Here is a 20,921-nt window from a genome sequence, read left to right as displayed (position 1 = left end):
GAGCTCTGGTCCTTTCGATCAGTTGCTCTCAAAATCTAATCTGAGAATTATCACCTAACTTCTGCCGGTACATGCTGGCTAACTTCTGCAGATCCTTTAGTGTATGTTCTCTTCCTTCCTTTGCGAGGCCCTTCCCTAGCTGGGTTATGCTGGAATTTAACTTTCGTTATTGGCCTAGTAGCTGGGAGAGGGGTTTGGAGGAATTTTTGAGGGGGTCACCTGTTACCCTGTTACCTTTGAGGGGAAGGAAATCTGTGCATCATCCTCCAGCCCAGAGGTGGTGCTACATCTTACTAGGGAACCACAGACCACCTCTGTTAGTTCTGAGAATTATTAGCAATCTACAGAGTTGACACTCTCAGTGGCATTCATTTCAATGTCCCCATCCAATGTTTCAGGGTCCAAGATTTGCCCAACCAGGTTGCTGACTTTAGCACAACAGACCTGCCTTTGCTAAAATACTAAGTCTCAGTAGCTCTGCAATTTTAGCTATCAGAGTTTCTGTTTGCGGCTCGGCTATGTCCATTCTTCTAACATAAGATCCATGGGCCTCTGTAAACTACAAGCTCCTTGGCTTTCATATCTCATCCTTAGTCTTTCAATGTTTGCTAATGGTCCTCAGTTCTTCATTATCCCATCAATGAACATTACTACAGCTGACCAATAACCAGCCAATTCCACTGTATTTATAGATCCCTTAACATCTATATTTCCCAAATGCTTGTATTACTTCATTTGCAAATATATTCCCTACCAGGACATTTTTTCCCATCACCTCCACTGAAATCTCCAGCAATTAAACCACCCGTGTGCAAGGGACTAACCATCCCTTACACGGCATTCAAAATTGTGTCCTTTTATGTTCACCAGCAGGTGAATGAGCCAGTTCCAGGATCCCACCTTATCTATTTTCTGACTGCTCCTGGCACTACATGTATTTGTTCATGTCCTCCAAGAAGCAGATGCCAAGACAAGGTGCACAAGAGACATGCTACAGGAAACAACTACGAAGGAAAGGAGAAGGGAGTCCGAAGGCTGGGAGAGCTACCAGAGCATGATGAAGCTTTAACCCCTGTGAAGGAGAGGGAAGGGAGTTTGGGGAGGAAGATTCTTGAACTATAGTGCAGTTGTAAGAAAGTTTTTGCAAGGTTGACAAGGAGTCCTCGAGTCTAAGCTACAAGACTGCCTTCCCTTAAGAGTCCCTGCTGCAGTTAGTGGCTGGGAATAGCAGAGTTTTAACATAGGCACGAACTGCATGGTGAAGAAACTGAAGTTGGGGTCACTAACCAATTACTCTCCCTGCAGTACAGAGCTGGAAGGCACATTTGCATGATCCCATCATGTTGAGATACTCTTTCTTTGCCTGAATGTCCTGAAGACAGGGAAGAAAAATAGGGTTTACTCAGACATTCCTCTGCTGAGCACATCAACACTTTATACTTCCCTCTGAAATTATAATTACACTCAATGATGGGTAAAGAACAGGGCCAAATCACTTGGCTCAGAAATCAATTTGGGAAAAGTGTTGACATTTGCCAGTAGAAAGAGAGCTATGGCAAACGGACAAATGCCTTATGGGAAACTATTTTCCAAACTATGGACTGTTAAATGATAAGTGGCTTAATCCATCACTTTCTTTCTATTTGAGGCGTAAATTTGAACTCCTTCCCTCTTCCCGATCAGCACTTTTTTTGAGATTTTATTTTATTATTTATTTTAAAGTTTACTTCTTTTTTGAGATACAGAGGGAGTGTGAGCTGAGGAGGGACAGAAGATCTGAAACAGGCTCTGTGCTGACAGCAGAGAGCCCAATGTGGGGCTCAAACTCACAAACAGTAAGATCATGACCTGAGCTGAAGTCAGAGGCTTAGCTGACTGAGCCACATGGGTGCCTCTTTAAGATTTTAGTTTTATGGGGCGCCTGGGTGGCTCAGTCGGTCGAGCCTCCGACTTGGCTCAGGTCATGATCTCACGGTTCGTGAGTTCGAGCCCCGCATCGGGCTCTGTGCTGACAGCTCAGAGCCTGGAGCCTGTTTCAGATTCTGTGTCTCCCTCTCTCTGCCCCTCCCGTGGTCATGCTCTGTCTGTCTCAAAAATAAATAAACATTAAAAAAAATAAAAAAAGATTTTATTTTTAAGCAGTCTCTATACCCAACATGGGGTTCGAACTTACAACCCTGAGATCAAGAGTTGCGTGATCTACTGACTGAACCAGCCAGGCACTCTAAGCACTATTATTATCAATCAGTTTTACCAGAGAGTTTTTCGGTCCAGGACTGTGAAGTGGTACTAACAACAGTGAAGACTACTGCTATAAGGTTCTCTGATCTTAATCTCTTTCTTAAATATAATCGTTGTGCAGCCTCTTGATCCGGGTTATTTATCACAATCCTTTTAGCCATGTCAAGAGTTGTGGCCACTCGAGTCTTCATTCCCTTTCAGGTCTGGGAGGAGGCACTGCAACTGCCTAATATCAAGCCTCGTCTTGAATATGACAACTTCTGTTAAAGTGAGCATTGTCTGCAAGTAGGTCTTGTGATCAGTGTCCAAAAATGAGGTAATACACTTAAAAAATGTATGTTGGGATGCCTGGCTGCCTCAGATGGAAGAGCATGCTACTTTTGATCTCAGGGTTGTGAGTTCAAGCCTCATGGTTGGTGTAGAGATTACTTAAATAAAACTTTTTTTTTTTAAACGTTATTTATCTCAAGAATTCAAAACACAGGTGGAGGCAGGATGGGCCAAGGAGAGAGCCATGTATGGGAGTTGAGACCGAGAATAATGTCCTCTCCTCCTTCCCCATCCTTCTGCTTTCTCTGGCCTCACTTTATACAAAATCAGGCAAAATAATTCATTAACAGAATTATGACTTTACATGGTTACTGCCTTCCCAACAAGTGACTTTTTTTAATATGCATTTTACAGAGTCTCAGTTAATAAAAGGACTCACATTCCCATCTTTGTCCTGAGCAGCACAAATTCCCAATTTACTAACCCTGCTATCAGTGCTCAAGTTCTTTTTTGGCACCAGCTACATAAAGTATCCCCAGATAGCCCATCCATTGGGGGGCACACTGGTCAGCCAGGGCTGTCTATTCTATTCTATTTGGGGCAAGTTAATATTAAAGAACAGAAGCTAAGAAAGATTTTAATAAAACAGGCACAGATCATGTTTGCATAGACCTGCAATTTGTGAAGTGTATTACATATAATTTCTCATTAAATCTTTACAATCCTTTGAGATAAATATGATTATGGTCACTTAGGTAACAGGTACTCAAAATCAACCAGCAACTAAAATAGCACAGTTGGTAATCAAACCTAGGTCATACACTCCTTACTCCCTTAATCTTTGCAGGTCATTAACAGTTTACCCAACACACACGCCTGCCATATTGTTTTGTTTTGTTTTTGGAGACTCTACCCTCAGGTCAGGTCATTGCACATCAGGTTGTAGCCGTGTTATTACCAACTATCTCAGGCAATGAAGTCACATAAATACTCAGTTAACAATTGCCTTCATTTCACAACACTTACCATACTACATGCACCCAACTGCATTGCATTACTGCCTTGTTCCACTTTGCAGAACTCCCAACACACAGCTGCATTCTACTTAAGTCTAGGTACCTTTGTTTTATTTTAATTAATTTTTTATTAATTTTTTTTTTTTTTTTTTTTGAGAGAGAAGCGGGGCTCGTACTCACTTGAAGCAGGTCTCAAGCTCAGGAACCATGAGATCATGACTTGAGCGGAAGTCAGGTGCTTAGCGACTGAGCCACCCAGGCAGGTTCCCTTTCTTTTCTTTTTAAAGTAGGCTCCGCACCTAACATGGGGCTTGAACTCACAACCCTGAGACTAAGAGTCACATGCTCTACCAACTGAGCCACCCAGGCACCCAAGTCTACGTATTTTCTGACAGAGGAGCATGCTTAAATGCAAGAAAAACAGCTGTCACTGACACATTAAAACACAATGCCAAATATAATTTTCCTAGAGTTATTCCATTCTTTTGGGCCTATAATATGCCTGCCACTCTGGCCATTATTTATTGGCTCAGAAAAACCATCAAAATTCCTGTAGGGAGGGGCACCTGGGTGACTCAGTCAGTTAAGGGTCTGACTTTGCCTCAGGTCATGATCTCATGGTTTGTGAGTTCAAGCCCATGTCAGGCTCTGTGCTGGCAGCTCTGAGCCTGGAGCTGCTTCAGATTCATTTGTCTCCCTCTCTGCCCTACCCCAACTCATGCTTGCTCTCTCTCTAAAGCAAGGAAACATTAACAGGGGCTCTTGGGTGGCTCGGTCAGTTAAACATCTGACCTCAGCTCACGTCATGATCTCACAGTTCGTGAGTTCAAGCCCCACATCGGGCTCTCTGCTTACAGCCTTGAGCCTGGAAGGAGCCTGCTGCAGCCAGACTGTGTCTCCCTCTTTCTACCCCTCACCCACTCACGCTGTCTCTCTCTCTCTCTCTCTCTCAAAAATGAATTAAGCATTAAAAATTTTTAAATAAAACGAACATTAACAAAAAATTAAAAACAAAATTCCTATACGGAAAAAGATTCCTTATGGGATTTTTGTTGGGCAAGGTGACATACCGATTCTAAATTTACGTAGAGAGGGTTCTTCAAACTCAATAAGAAAACAAATGATTCAATAAAAAATAGGCAAAGACTTTAACAGCCACTCCACCAAGAAGCTATATGGAAGGTAAATTAATACTACAATAAGATACCATTATTCACCTATTTCAATGGCTAAAATTTAAAAAACTGATCACATCAAGGGTCAATGAAGAAAGCAACTGGCTATGATACATTTCTGGTGAGAATACAATTATGTGACAACTAGTTTGGAAAACTGTGGCAGTTTCTAATAGAGCTGAACATACACTTAGTATATGACTAAGTAATCTCCCTGCTTGGATATTTACCCCAAAAGAGTGAAACTTGAGTGTTCACATAAAAACCACATGAGAAAGTTAATAGTGGCCTTAATTGGTAATCGCCAAAACCTAGAAATAACCAAATATCCTTCAACTGGTGAACAGGTAAACCTACTATGATACATCCACACAAAGGAATACTACTACTATTCATCATAAAAAGGAACAAACTAATGATACATGCAAAAACATGAGTTAGTCTGCAATGTACTGTGCTAAATTAAAGAACCCAGATTTATTCTATTTATAAGACATCCAGGAAAAGACAAAATTGTAAGAACAGAAAATAGATCACTGATTTCCAGAGCTGGGAGGGGGTAGGAGTTGACTTGAAGAAATTTTCTGGAGTGATTAGAGTTCTACACCTTGTGTATGTAGTTACATGACTGCATGCATTTGGCAAAACTTATAAGACTATACATTAAAATGAGTAAATTTCACAGCATATAAATTATGCTTCCATAAACGTGAGAAGGCTAAAGAGATTAAATAAATTCCCAAAGCCACCAGTTACTGGCTAATAAGTGTCTGGTAATTACAGATAATCTCAGTTCAGGAAACAGATAGAAACAAAACATAATAGGACATAATACAAATTACAGCAATTATTCTTGGCTGAGTATCTATTTATCACTTGCCTAACACCGTAATTGTTTTACATGCAAGTTTTTTTTTAATCTAGCCACCCTGCAAGGGTGGTCTGCTATCTTCATTTAAAACACCTAGTAAACTGAGCTTCAAGGATGTGAAGTTGAACTTATATCTAGCTACCCCATAAGTTTAGGGCTCTTGTGTTCTTAATAAGAAATGTGGTGACTTCCAATCAGTATGTGCAAAAAATGGTTATTTTTAATGTTTATTCATTTCTGAGAGAGAGGAGTGAGCAGGGAAGGGGCAGAGAGATAGGGAGTCAGAGAATCTGAAGTGGGCTCTATGCTGACAGCAGAGAGCCTGAGGAGGGGCTCGGAATTCACTAACCGTGACATCATAACCTGAGCTGAAGTCAGATGCTTAACCGACTGAGCCACCCAGGTGCCTGGTATATAAAAAGTTGTAAGAGATGGAACATATCAAAGGAGGTTATCAAAGAAGTAAGATTCAAGCAGGGTTTTGACTAACTTCTAACAAAAGACTCTTGGCTTTTTGTTTTTAAAGATGTTATTCTCTACACCCAACAGTGGTGCTTGAACTCACAACCCTGGATCAAGAATCACATGCTCCACCAACTAGCCAGCCAGATGCCCCCAAGGCTTGTGTTCTTTAGGACAAAACAAAGGTCTTCTGTTGTCTTGGCCTACATTCCTTTCTAGTCTCAACCTAGATCTGTGTTCTCAGGTTCTGAACTCCCAACATACTGACCCTCCAGTTTCTTTGCTACTCATCTCAGGATCCTCACAGGCCCTTCCCAAGGGTCAGAATTCCTTTCTTCTCATTTCCAGTTCGATGCTTATTTGCCCTTCAATCTGATGTCAGCTCAAAACTTTCAGGGAAATATTCCCTTAGGTAATGGACTTAGAAGAGATTAATAACATTTGGAATAATTTACTTCCTCCAGGGCTTCCAATGTAGTTGGTGCCATAGCCAGAAAAAAGATAACCCAAGCAAATCCTTCTGAGAAGTGTCTTCTGGACCCAGTGATGTCACTTTTTGTAAGCCAGTATCTCCCCCTACTCTGTTTCATTCCAGTACTGAAGTTCTTTCTTATCCTTCCAAACATGGTAATTTCAACAATTTTCTTATCCTGCAGGAAATGATGACTGAAATATTGGGTGATTACTGATGTTTTTAACACCTTTGGACTTCACATTCTCAAACAGGAAGATGGCGTGCTGGAAAAAAAGACAAATCTTCCTGCTAAGTAGTTTTAAAAGAACTTGCTAGAGACCTTCTAAAATAGTACTGAGATATATTTTTTTCTTAAACACTTGCTTTTGATATAGTGAGTGGGAGAGGGGCACAGAGAGGGGGACAAGATGTAAAGCAGGCTCTGTACTGACAGCAGAGAGCCCTATGTGGGGCTCGAACTCATGGAACAGTGAGATCATGACCTGAGCCGAAGTCGGATGCTTAACCGACTGAGCCACCCAGGTGCCTCTAAGAAACCTTCTAAACAGAATACAAAACAGAATTCTGGGTGCTAAACACAGCAGAACATTTTTCTTCCCAAGAAGTGAGTCAAAGCAAGATATTATTTTCCCAGAGAATATTGGGTACAATCAGAGAGTGAGTATGTAGTAATACTTTTAGATAGAAGACAGAGACTTTTTTTTATACTGATTCCTAGGTAACTTGTAATTCATTCCTTTTACAGTTCACTTGAAACCTTTCCACATATCATTCACTGAACAAACATTTATTGAGCACCAACTGTGTCAGGCTGTTTTAGGAAGCTGTGATAAAACGAAGTGCAAAAAACTGACAGAAATTCCTTCATACTATTAGTGGTAGACCATCAATAACAAATATATATTTATGTTAGAGGAGATAAATGTTATAGAAAAGTAATGAACTCGAGCAGGGTGAGGAGGCTAAATGGTGCTGGTAGGGGTTGAAAAACAGCTTATGAGGGGGTTCAGAGCATGCTTTTTTTTTTACCAAGTTACATTTGAAGAAAGATTTAAAAGTAAACAAAGTTAACCATATTGACTTCTGAGGAAAGATCATTCTGGTCAGTGACAAGGTCAAGCAACAGCAAAGGCAGAGTGTACTGGAGATGTGGTCAGAGGTGAGTGGCATGGAGTAGGAGATACTGAAGTAAAGCTTTGGGGGAATTAACGAGGACTTAGGTTTTTCTTCTGAATGAAACAGGACCCATAGAGTTTTGAGCAGGGGATCATGAGCTGACTTGTATTTCAAAAGGATCTTTTCATATATGCAACCAAGTATTTTAAGTTATTTAAAAGTTTTCAGATATAAAAGTTGTTATAACACCTGTGTATTCTCTCATTAACCAAGTGTTAAATGCAAATCCTGTGGCTATGACAACCAAGACATTAACATTGCTGTAATATCGTCTAATCCCTACTCTATATTCAAATTTCCTGTTGTTCCCACCAATACCCTTTTAACTAGAGGAAATAATTTACCATTCAAACCAGGGCAGTTTAAAAAAAAAAAAAAGTGATGGGGCACATGGGTGGCTCAGTCGGTTAAGTGTCCTGACTTCAGCTCAGGTCATGATCTCACAGTTCAAGAGTTCAAGCCCCACGTTGGGCTCTGTACGGACAGCTCAGAGCCCGGAGCCTGCTTCAGATTTCGGTCTCCCCCTCTCTCTGCCCCTCCTCTGCTCACACTCTGTCTCTATCTCAAAAATGAACATTAAAAAATTTTTAAAAAGAGTGATATATGGCTTATACATGGTAAAATATATACATGTTAAGTACACAGCTTGGTGAGTTTTTACATAGGATAAGCCTAAATAACTGCCATCCAAAGCAAGGTAAGCTCACTTAAGGCTAAGACAACAGGTATAATCAGGACTGCCTGCCTCTGGATGAGTAGATGCATATTAAATCTTTTTGGTAAGAATAGCATCAGTGATTATATTCCATCAGAGAACACATTTTTGTTTGTGTCATTCTTGGTGATAAACTGAACACGACATAGCCGACCTTCCTTGCAAAATCTACATTTTGAGGCACTTGATCGGGTACATTAATTCCAATTCAGTGAATTAGTATTTTAAAATTTTCCCCATCTTCTCCTTAGGGCTGGGATCCTCGGAGATGTAGCCACTTCCAATTTTGCTTCCTGGCAGGGAGCTCATCATAGACTTCCTTCATGCAGATCCATTTGCCTCAGCCAGCAACATCTTGGCAGAACCTCTAACTTCGAAGCTCAGTTACTCCAACACCAGCTCTTGGGAGTTTTATGTGTCCATATCCCTTTGGAGCTAAGAGAAATTTGGAGGGCTGGCTCCGGATTTCTCCTATCGTCATTTCCACTGGACCTCATACCTTGCACACACAATGCTTGTGCACTTATGGGCAGGCAGATCTGCTACTTCTGTTTGCAATTGGCAATTTGTGAAATTTTCTTTCCCCCTGGCTCCTCCAAACATCAAGATCATACCCCAAGTTCCTTATTAATAAGATGAAAAAGTCAATCACACTACCAAATGTTTACTTACCCTTCTGAAACAGAAGTGACCTTAACAGTTCTTTTAAGGTGGGAGACTGAGCTGAGCCTCGTGGAGGGGTGGAGTGGAGAACAGGTGTGTTTCCAGTGCTGGATTTCCATTCTCCGGACTCTGACTCCTCTAGAGGCTGCTAACCTTCTCAGTCTCTTGACTTCAAACTGTTAAGTACTTTAAACCAATGGGAAGGCAGGCCCTGTTTGGGGTCCGAGGGTAACATCTGCAACCCACCAGGCTGTGTGTCCTGTCAGCAGGAAGCGTGGAGGGTGGAGTGGTTTCCAGTCCAGCTGTCAGTGGCACCACTGAGTTGATGGTAGTTTCCTTCCTACCATCAATTATAATCACAGTCGTACCCCTTTTTCTGGTATCGTGATCTCATTGGAGGCTTTTCATTAACACCTTATTCCTAGAAAGCAAACAAAATGCTTGTTTTTTATAAGGATGAGATCCAAGACATATTAAGTTATACCCTTGAAAACAGCCAGGAAACTCACTGGTGGACTGCCAGTAAAATTGCTCTTAAAGTGTAGGATAGTGGGTGGAGAGCATGTGACCATACCATCAAGGTGTGATAATTAGCCAAGTTGTGTCTGTAATATGTTCCTGCCCTGTGCAGCCCATGGGCAGGAGAGGCCCCAGAGTGGATCTTTTATTATTTGCCCAGCAGCCTCAGTAGATCATGAAAGGACTCTGCAAAGTGACCTCAATTTTATTCAACTTGCTTGGCAGCGGCAACTGTGGCAGGAAGCAGGACAGGCAGAAGAGAGAAAAGACAAGTTCATGCTCACATACTTCCTCCTGTGGGAGACAGTAACCATGCCAGGGTCCCAGGGCTCCCACCCCCTTTAGGCTTCTGTGCCCAGCTAGCTGTCCAAGACCCCTGGTGTTCACTAGTCTTGACACCAAGGATGGCCCCCGTGCAGACCAACAGAGGATGGCAGGATTGTTCCAGGACGCTAGTGGGCTGGGGAGAGGGATCTTTGTGAGGCGAGTCTGGGCTATACCAAGTCCCTCTGTTCAGAGGGATCATCTTCTTTCCACCCTCCCTCTCCGTTCAACCCTCTCCCAGACTAAGCCCAGAAGCAAACCTAGGCTCGCCCTTGCAACACAGCACAAACGGAAAATCCCTTTAAGCATCTCATTGCTGCAGCTCTCCATTCGTGCTTTCAGATCCCTCCAATCGTGCTCTGTCTCTGCTCCTCATAGTCAAGCATCACCAAACCACCTGTATCCTTGACTGCTTTGAATCTCTTATATTATCCAAGCAAGTATATCATTTGTACCTTCCTCAGCTTCATTTGATATTACTTAAAAGCCAGATTCTGTTTTGACACCTCTCAAAGATGCTAGGCCCTTAAAACATATCAAAAATAACTTTCCCACAAGAAAGATTTTTCTAACCGATCTCACTCCCTTCTCTCCTTGGCAATGTAAGCCTCGGTACTTGCTTCAAACCCTTCAGTGGCCCATTTCGCAAGAAAGAGCTGTGCCCCTCCAGATTCCCCATCCCTCACTCTAACCCTTGATATTGTTTGCAAAAGTTTGCATATGTACCCTTTTCTTTAAAACTGCACTTAAAAGTGCAGGGTTCTCTATAAAACTAAATACAATGGTCTTCTGGAATAAAAGTTTCTTTACTGACATGTAAACTTCTTTATGGCTTTTCAATTTTAATACCTTAGGTGATTTTTGCACACCTTCCTGTCCCATTGGCTCCTCATACAAGAGATGTGGAACCTGAGGCCAGAAAGTGAAAGCCTCACGTGTAAAGGTATGGAAATGGAGGACTTCAGTGGAGGACTGCCCCCTCCCTGAGTCAATGCTTCAGCTCGTGCTTGGAGACAGTAAAACAGTACTTAATGCACTTCACGCCACCCCCATTTGTCAATTGCAGCGGCTTATTTTAATAAAAATATTTCCCACCCTTATTTAGAAACAGCAATCTTAATGAATTAGCTAGTCTAGTTTACACAGAAAAAAACAAAATACCAGGCCCCTTCCCCCCCTAGAGCTATGCCTCATCAGCCATTCAATATGTTGACATCAATTGTCTTAGAATTTAAATTACAGAGAAAGTCCTTTTGTAGCCTTCCTTCTGTTCTCTTCATAACTGTGCTTCTAAAGTTGGTTGTTTGGTGATTACAAAGATATTTCATTGATCACATCACATAACTAAATGATATCTTTTAAAAGAACACCATTGGCTACTGGATAAATTCTAAAATCCAAAACGTACGATATAATTAGATTCCAACTTAATGATATTTCTTAAAATCTATAATGCTCAATTTGAGCCCAAACTGGTTTTTTTTCATACATTGTATGTTTCCATCTTTATGACTTTGCTGAAAGGAATTCAGCTTGCTGGCCTAATTAATACCCACAATTGGTTGAATACTTACATATGTCAGACATGGTGCTAAGCACTTTATATTTATCAACACATCTAATCTCCACAATACTTCAGACAGGCATTATTATGCCCATTTTGTAAGGTGAGGAAGCAGACTCATTTTTTACCATATTCTTTCATACTAAAATGCTTACAGTTTCTACTTTGGCCTAACTTCTTTCAGCCTTGGCTTTGGTCCCTATACTAAAAAATAAGTTTTCTCCTTCTTTCCATCTAGGCAATTCTTCCTTTAAGTAAAGAAACCTCTTTGATACGCTTTTACAGGTGTTTATATACCAGTCCATCCACGTGAGACTACAGTCTACTTAAAGGGTTGTGTTGTCGTTTTGCTAGTTATTTCTGTAAAGTGCATATACCTATCATATAGTAATGAATCAGTATTTGTTTCTCCATTATTATGGGTGGGTCTCTAGGTGGAAGCATTAAACCCTGACCTATAAATGCTCTTTTTCCTAGGAATACACTTAGCCTAAGTAATAATTTTCTTAGAACTCTTTACTGACAACTTGTACATGAAATACAAGGCTATTTAAGATTAACATGGGTCTCCTCCTCCCTCTCCCCGCCCCCTAAAAACCAGGTGTCCAGGTTTAGTTTGTAGAAAAGCACCGGGTAATTACCTCCGAACACATTTGGGGCACAGCATATTATCTTCCAGGTGTGGGGGTGGAAAATTACAGGCAGGTAGCAGAAAGAGGGCACACACTCTCCCCTGTTTTTCAGGCACCCAGGCTTGCCCTGCATGAAACTGTAGGCGAACCCAACCCTCTGTGTCTGCAGGCAGACTTTTCCCATGGACCACACACCACCGGACACCTGGGGAAGGAAAGAGAGAGAAGTATGAACACAGCATGACCAAAGTCTAATGTTCTTTTGGTCGAGAATGTATCAAGGTCTTTTGTTTCTTCTGCTCTTCTCAAGTGCCAGCCCCAGGATATGAATCCTAGCTTAACCTGCTCTGTCCTGCTTCCTTTTAGAAAATAATTCAAAATAGTTCCTATGAAAACTTAAAAAAAAAAGCCAAAAAAACCACAAAAAACAAAAAAACCTAAAAGTATAGTTGGAAGGGGTACTTTCCCTGTCTCCATCCTAGGTTTGCAATAGGGACTCCTTTTTTGGGGGAGGGGGAGACCTCCTTAACAAAAAGATCCACCAAAGAAGATCAGTTTATTAACATGTATGGCACTTATCACTTGGAAGAAACCAACAAAAATGAACTCAAAATGGCGGCTTTTAATTCCAGTTTATGTAACATCTTTTACAAAGAACAATGAATTTCTAAAGAAATGACAGGACAGGGGCACCTGGGTGGCTCAGTCGGTTAAGCTTCCGACTTCAGCTCAGGTCATGATCTCACGGTTCATGGGTTTGAGCCCCACATCGGGCTCTGTGCTGACAGCTCAGAGCCTGGAAACTGCTTCAGATTCTGTGTCTCCCTCTCTGCCCCTCCCCTGCTCATGCTCTGTCTCTCTCTCCCAAAAATAAATAAACATTAAAAAAAAAATGATAGGACAAAAGAAAGCAGTTTAAGGCTGGGGGAGGAAGGAGGGCAGGCGGTGGGAAGATAAATCTACAGGAAGGAACTAAGCAGTAAGTTTTGTTTGCAGGTGTCTTTAGTGCTGTCTCTCAGTTGATTGTCTGCAGCCAAAAGAGAAATTAAAATCTGCCTTTAGGTAGTAAAAAAGGATGTTTTTCTGGGTTTGCTGCTCCTTAATTGCCATCAGCTCAAAACAGTTTTTATTATAAATTTTAAAACAATTTAGAATAGGTATAATTTGGTATGATATATTCTGGTTTCCTTTAACAGAAAGACTAAACCAGAACAGTCTGGCCTTCATGAAATAGACTTAGTGGTCTCAACAGGCATTGTATTGTACTAACCAGTTTATAGTCTCCCTTAATTTTATGTCCTGTAATTCTTACAACATTATGAGGCAGGTATAATTATTAACCTATTTTACAATGAGGAAACTGGGAACTATATTAGACAACTAGTTAATGTCTTTCACTTAACAGATGCTAGAAGATCCAGGGCTTAAGCTCAGGCAACTGATTTTAGAGGCTACCTTATTTTTAATTCCATAAAAAAAGGGGAAAGAAATATAGCGCAACAGATTGCCACTTCCTTCTGATGACATCAATAATTTACAGTAGTGGTTCTCAAAGTGCGGGCCCCAGACTACCATCATCAACACTGGCTAAAAGATTATTAGAAATGAAAATTCCCAGGGTGCCTGAGTGGCTCAGTTAAACATATGACTTTGGCCCAGGTCATGATCTTGAGGTTCATGGTGCTGACAGCTCAGAGCCTGGAGCTTGCTTTTGATTTTATATCTCCCTCTGTCCCTCTCTGTCCCTCCCCCGCTTGCGCCCTGTCTGTGTGTCTCTCAAAAATGAATAAACATTAAAAAAAATTTTTTTAGGGGTGCCTGGGTGGCCCAGTCAGTTAAACATCTGACTTCAGCTCAGGTCCTGATCTTTCGAGTCCTGAGTTCAAGCTCTGTGATGGGCTCTGTGCTGAGAGCTTGGAGCCTGGAGCTTGTTTTGGATTCTGTGTCTCCTTCTCTCTTTCTGCCCCTGCCCTGCTCGTTCTCTGTCTCTCTCTTAAGAATAAATAAACATTTGGGGCGCCTGGGTGGCTCAGTCGGTTAAGTGTCCGACTTCAGCTGAGGTCATGATCTTCTAGTTTGTGAGTTCGAGCCCTGCGTAGGGCTCTGTGCTGACAGCTCAGCCTGGAGCCTGCTTCAGATTCTTTGTCTCTCCCTCTCACTTCCCCTCCCCTGCTCACGCTCTGTCTCAACAATAAACATTAAAAAAAATTTTTTTTAAAGAATAAACATTTTTTAAAAATTAAAAAAAAAATTTACTTAAAAAGAAAAAAAAAATGTAAAATTCTCAGGCCCTATCACAGACCTGAATCAGACACTTTGTGGGTAGGGGTCAGGAATCCACCAGTCCTTCAGGTGATTCTGACATACCCCAACACCCTAAAATTGATTGGAGGTTAGTTATCAATAGCATTTTTTCCTCAACTAGACCAGAGGCAGATCTCAATATTGGGCTTACCATAGGCATCTTGTGTTGATTCCACTGTCTCCATCTTCCCAGCCGTGGATGCAATTCTGGACCAGGAGGCAAACACAGCATCCGGGGCTGAAGTTGTCACAACCACCGTTTCGACTCCTTCTGGAAGAGGATCAGACCCAACGAGGGCCTGCATCCCACCCTCAGGGGGAGTAGCCACTTCAGGAGGGTGGGTTCCATGAGAAGAGCTCTTTTTCTTAGAATTTTCCAGAAACATTTCTCCCTTGTCCATCTTTGACCTTTTTTGTGATGGTGTGAGAATCTTGGCCTCCTTTGCAGTGAGGGGAATGTTCTTCTACAAAGAGGGTTGGTAAGGTTAAGGTGCTGTCAAAGTTGGCTAAGTTGACAATAAATTAATTTTAAAAATAAAATAACATTTTTTCTTTAAAAAATAAAAGTTCAGCCTCATTTTTATTACTCTGTGCATAGTTGGTGAGAAGGTGGGGAGGGGGTGCTGTTCCTCCCCACAGGGGAGGAGTGGGGCCAGAAGGAGGAGCTAAGACAATCCTTCCACTTTTTGATGCTAAAACAGGTAATTAGAATGAGAACTAAACCTTCCACACAAATCACTTACCATTTGATTCGGGTAAGCATATTCACACAGCCGCCTATATGCATCTAATTTCTAAGACAAGAGAAAAATGAGTTAACCGTCTAGTAAGGTTCCTACCCCTCCTCCCGGGAGCAATGCCTCCCACCCCAGGCCCTCACCTGGCCTTTGGTGCTCAGCTTCAGTTGTTGGCACCAGGCCCGCACCACGTCTCTATGAAGCAAGTTGACTGGTGGCAGCGTGGAAGGTAATGGAGGAATAGGGATTTTCTTCCGAATTCTTACTCTTGCATTGTCTTGTGCTGTCTTTTCTGAACAGGAAGTTGGAGGAGAATGGGATAAAATCAGTAAGAACTCACTTTTGTGTAGCCTTCTAAAGTGTCAAAGTACAGGGATGCGTGGGTGGCTCAGATGGTTAAGTGTCCAACCCTGGTCATAATCTCACGGTTCGTGGGTTTGAGCCCAGAGTGGGGCTCTGTGCTGACAGTGTGGAGCCTGCTTGGGATTCTCTGTCTCCATCTTTCTCTGCTCCTCCCCCACTCACATTCTGTCTCTCACAAAACAAATAAAATGTCAGAGTACAACTTAGTTCTCACAGTCCAATCCCCATTGTATAGTTCAATGACTTACAAAAGAAGACCCCCTAACCTTCCAGGGACAGAACCTCAAACTTAGGACTGATTTGACTCTTAGGAATATCCAGTTTTTACTTCCTGAAACCCCCCACTTGCTCCTTTCTGTGAGCTTTAACCCACAGACTCCAAGGACATCGTACTAGAAATCACATTTCCGGTCCAGGTTAATGACTGAAATCTTAAACCTCACATCGTCAATTATCAGTGGTACCTTGTCCTCTCACCAAAGAACAAAATAAGCCACCCATTCCCATAATTATGTCAGCCCACCCATCAGGGCAGGGCTCTGGTCTCACTGCACACAGGTTCCTCACAGACTCCCACTGTTCAGGAAAGACTTCCACAAGACATTCCCAGAACAGTCAACTAGAGGGCTACACAAAAGTGAGTTCTAATTATTCCATGGAAACTATAAACAAGCCTTCACCCCACCCAACCTGAGCCAGCAAAATCTTGTCCTCAATTCTTAGAAAAGGGAGCGGAGGGTTGCCTGGCTGTCTCAGTTGGTAGACTCTTGATGTCAGGATCGTGAGTTTGAGCCCACGTTGGGTGTAGAGATAACTTAAATAAATAAATAAATCTAAAAAAGGAAGGAAGGAAGGAAGGAAGGAAGGAAGGAAGGAAGGAAGAAAAGAAAGTAGAGTTTCAAGTGGATTTAAATTTATAGCAGTCTGTCCCTAAATCACTGCACATTGAGATCCTTAACCAAGTAGCCAGTGAGGGCAAAATGATGATCATAACCAATAATGTTGTTGGAGTTTGGAGACCTGAAGACACCAGTTTTAATACAGGTGCCTGAAAGAAGGCTTCAGGGAGATGACACTTAAGCTAGGTCTCAAAGGAAGAGGAGGGTTTTCAGAATACAGGACCAATTTTCTTTCCTACTTTTCTACTCTTTCAGAAAAGTTCCTCAGTCTTCTTAAACCCAAGATAATGAGATTTGAGGACTTGTAGCATTCTTACCTTTGTCTTCTTTCATAGATCTTTTTTGTTTGGTCCCGTTCACTGAGGGTCTTGGTAACTTTGGTTCACCAGAAGCTTGCTGTTTCTCTGTGGCTTCTCTTGATACAGGTTGGGATTTGCAAGCGAAATAGTCTTCCCCTGACTTCTTTGTGGAATTCTGCTGAGAGAGGAGCCAGTCCGTTTTCCCTCGGGTGCCCGACCCACCACATACACTACCTGCCTTGAGATTGCTCACATCCATGGCACCAAGGCATTCATTGCACACCACTGGCAGTATGGATTCTCCTGTGGCAAATCTTCTCAATATCCAGGTTTACTTATAAGATGGGAAAGCAATGATGGGGAAACGGGGGGGCTAATTTGAAAATATAAGAAAAGACAGAAAATACGGATACAAACAAAAGTAGAAGAAGCTAGGCTCTTTACTGGGGGTGGGGGCGGCCCTTGTATTACCCACCCTATCCATTATCTCACCTGAAGATATTCTTCCCCCATTCCTCTATTCTCGGCCTCTTCTGAAGAAAGTTTCCCTTACTATTGCCAGAAGGATTCTATATACTCATTCAGCGGTTTCTGTGTTTAGCCTGAAGATATACAAATGTCTTTAATTCAGCATATCAGCCTCTCCATTGCCCCAAGGGCCAGAGAATTCCTTTCCAGTCTGTTTCTGTTGGCCTGATGGGTTATCACTTACTCCACCTCAGTCTTTTTTTTTTTTTAAGTTTTATTTATTTTTGAGAGAGAGAGAGAAAGAGAGAGAGACAAAGTGTGAGCAGGGGAGGTGCAGAGAGACAGGGAGACACAGAATACAAAGCAGACTCCAGGCTCTGAGCTATCAGCATGGAGACCGACAGGGGCTTGAACTCCTGAACCACAAGATCATCACCTGCACCGAAGTCTGAGGCTCAACGACTGAGGCACCCAGGAGCCCCTCCACACATCTTCTAATCACATTCTTAAATCTTTCTCTCTTTCAGAATCTCACTTCGAGTATTCCTCTGGAAATCCTTTCTAACCTTTCAGACCAAGTCAAATCTCCTACATATTGCCTCATTCCTCCCACTTACCAGTTGCAGTTTTACGCTTGCTTGTGTGATCTGGTCAATGCTTGTTACTCCATCTGATTATAAGCTCTATAAGGGTAGAATTTCTTTCCCTTTCATCACAGGCACTCAATAAATATTGGTTAATTGAACCAAAAGAAACAACAGTAGGAATATTAGTGATTTGAGAGAGAAACTAACATTTGTTGAGCCTCTACCTTACGTTGGGTTGTTGACATGTCTCTTATCTTCATTTACTCCTCACAACAAGCTGGTGACAACTTATTACTTTGTTTTTTGGACACAGAAGTTGAGGCTCAGAGGCCGCGTAGTTTAGGACATGCAGGAAGGCACTTCACATAGACAAGAAAGCCTGGATTAGCTCCTAAATCTCAATCTTTTCCAGCATCCCCAAGGAGGGAGTACAGGACAAATTAACATTTGTATGCTATTTTACATCTGTATAGCAACTACACATTCTTATTCAAATTTCACTTTGGCACAGCCTTACACAAACTACTCACTTTGGGGCCTCACAAACCTCTCAAAATGGCAAGGGCAAAAATGATGGTTCCAAAGAAAGAGACTCTAGAGAGTGCTCAGGTTCCCCTGGCACGCAAGTTCGATGCTTCTGGAAGTCTTAAACCTCTCTACCTCTAATCTCCGTCTGCGGGGCTTGTCAATATAGCTGGCTTCTGATTATCTGCTAGCCCCAGTGACCCTGGGAAAAGACAACTTCAGACCCAGCACTTTTGGTTGGAGACTGATGTCTGTTGAAGGCAAATTAAACGATCTAGTTCTCTCCCAACCTCAGCTCAATGACCTCTTCCTAAAGTTTGCCCCTCACCTCCCCTTTCCTCCCGCTACCACTTGCCTCCAGCCCTGCTACTTAATTCTTCTTTCGGACAGGATAAAGCACCTTTTCAAACCCAAACAGGAAACCCCATTTCTTACTGTCTCCTCTCCCCAATATACCAGGCTGCGATCATCATTTAGAACTTTACCGTGTTTTTTCGTCTTTTAACAACAGGAGAACATTCTAAGGCACATTCTTTTCTCCTCATAATTAGGATCAAATATGCTCAGCAGGAGAGAGAAATATATGAGAAGACTCTCAAAGACAGATAGAAACAAACCCAGTAAAATTGTACTTACCTTTTTGCCTTTTGCTTTCTCCATATCCAAAGAGAAGTCAAGGTTGACAAAAATAAACCCTTACTTCTGAAACGGCCCTGGGCCCAAGACTCTTTTAAAAGTCTCCTCCCACTCACTGTCACCCAAGGGCGGTCTTCTTTTCCTCCTCCCCTCCCCCCTCCCCCATAATTTGTGAATGCCGATATTCATGAGTTGACTCTTGTATGAATTAATAATACCATTCCTAAACACTTTCTGTGAGCTTTTTAACATAATCAATTACAGAGTAGTTCAAGAGACTTTAGGAAACTGACAACTCCTTCAGAAAAATTCCAAGGCAGAAACAAAAGTTGCTAGAGACTTCTGAATGGGATGTGTGAAGGCATTTAATGATGCAACTTGTGGAAACAATAGAATTCCAGGGCCAGACTGGTGGTTTGAAGAAAGCAAAACCATCCTCGGGTTCCACACACATTTTGTTTCTTAAGCAAGCTACTCAACCAATCACAGCTCCAGCTTTCCATCTGTACTTACAATAACCAGCACCTTCCTGTCTACCAGCAATTAAGAAAAGTAGTTTTTAAAGCCTATTGAGTGTTTGTTATGTACCAAATTTTAGGTTTAAAAGTTCACAGCCATTATTTTATTGTCCTCTAATTTATGGATGACACAAGTATGTATAAAATTATACTGGTAACTTGCTGAATGATGCAGTAAGTGAGAGACCCAGAAATCAAGTCTAGGTGAGCTTTATTCTACCCCTCAAGACCCTAACTTACTAACTCCTAAGCAAGGTCAAGATTCTCTCTTTAAAAACAGTGTGAAAATGCCTCCTGCTCAGGTTGCTTCTCCCTGTCAAACTGTGGAGGATCAGAAATGTGAAGCAAAGGGGAATTTCCTAAGTTAAGAACTAGTGATTGTGGGAGCGCCTGGGTGGCTCAGTCGGTTGAGTGTCTGACTTCCGCTCAGGTCATGATCTCGTGGTTTGTGAGTTCGAGCCCGGAGTCGGGCTCTGTGCTGACAGCTCAGAGCCTGGAGTTGGCTTCAGATTCTGTGTCTCCCTAGCTCTCTGCCCCTCCCCCACTTGCACTCTCTCTCTCTCTCAAAAGTAAATAAACATTTAAAACCTTTAAAACAAACAAAAAACCCCCGAGTGATTGTGGGTGGCGCCTGGGTGGCTCACTTGGTTAAGCGTCCGAAGGCTGTTCAGGTCGTGAGTTTCAGTTTAGAGCCTGAAGCCTGCTTCAGTTTCTGTGACTCCTTGTCTCTCTGCCCCTCCTCCACTTGGGCGCGCATGCGCGGGCTCGCGCGCGCGCGCGCGCGCGCGCGCACTCTCTCTCTCTCTCTCTCTCTCTCTTTCTCTTAAAAAGAAATAAGCATAAAAAAAAAAAAAGAACGAGTGATTGTGAGATTCAGACCTTCCTCTGTCAGGTTACAAAGTCAGCTTTGTGCCTTTGTTTTGTTTTCCTATATATCATTGTGTTCTCCAAAATGATGAAGAAGAAATGATCCTTACCCAGAATGAAGGTGACACTTTGCTCACAGGATAGAAATACCTGGATGTAGGATGTAAATAAATGGAACCAGGAGTACAGAAGTGTAGCTGAGGACTGAGCAATCACCAAAGCGCCAAAGAAGAAAGCAAGTATTTAGAATCTAGATCATCTGGGAGGTCATATGGAGGTTTTGATTGATAAATATTTTATTCTGACTCATAGACAATAACCAGTAAATACTTACTAGTTAAGGTTTACTTAATATATAATATATATAAAGTACTTGAATGAATCATCTTTCTTTTCCAGTGTAAGTGGAGGTAACATTGCTAAATTCTAAATTAAGTACAAACCCAGATACTGAAACATCTCATCCTGGGCAAGGTACAATCTATAATCTCTGTATTTGTAGATGGAGTATGTATTGAGATTATGATTTAGAAATTCTTAGACCTATCGTGATTTGGGGGAATACAATTTCTGAAAGAATAGCACCGACCATTAAAAAACAAAAACAACAACAAC

At 41.9% G+C, this 20,921-nt stretch overlaps 1 protein-coding gene across 1 annotated transcript; it reads right to left on the bottom strand.

Annotated features, from left to right (window-relative positions):
- Positions 1-9,319: 9,319 nt before the first annotated feature.
- On the bottom strand, positions 9,320-16,964 carry DPPA4 (developmental pluripotency associated 4). Its single transcript, XM_047876072.1, has 6 exons — positions 16,724-16,964; positions 15,288-15,436; positions 15,151-15,201; positions 14,559-14,871; positions 12,113-12,308; positions 9,320-9,485 (listed from the first exon to the last, which is right to left on the bottom strand). The coding sequence occupies exons 1-6, from the start codon at positions 16,962-16,964 to the stop codon at positions 9,455-9,457; spliced, it is 981 nt and encodes a 326-aa protein (XP_047732028.1). The 3' UTR covers positions 9,320-9,454.
- Positions 16,965-20,921: the final 3,957 nt, after the last annotated feature.

The sequence above is a fragment of the Prionailurus viverrinus genome, chromosome C2 (genome assembly GCF_022837055.1).
Source record: "Prionailurus viverrinus isolate Anna chromosome C2, UM_Priviv_1.0, whole genome shotgun sequence".
Taxonomy (NCBI): Eukaryota; Metazoa; Chordata; class Mammalia; order Carnivora; family Felidae; genus Prionailurus; species Prionailurus viverrinus.
This window is presented reverse-complemented; position numbering and strand designations above follow the sequence as displayed.

Bases quoted from the DNA above. Each gene is read 5' to 3' on its own strand.
- DPPA4 (XM_047876072.1), bottom strand. From the start codon at position 16,964: ATGGATGTGAGCAATCTCAAGGCAGGTAGTGTATGTGGTGGGTCGGGC. The intron at 15,437-16,723 runs GTAAGAATGCTA...CTTCCTGTTCAG, and splicing joins ATCTATGAAAGAAGACAAAG to AAAAGACAGCACAAGACAAT. The intron at 12,309-14,558 runs GTAAGCCCAATA...TTCCTTCCCCAG, and splicing joins ATCAACACAAGATGCCTATG to GTGTCCGGTGGTGTGTGGTC.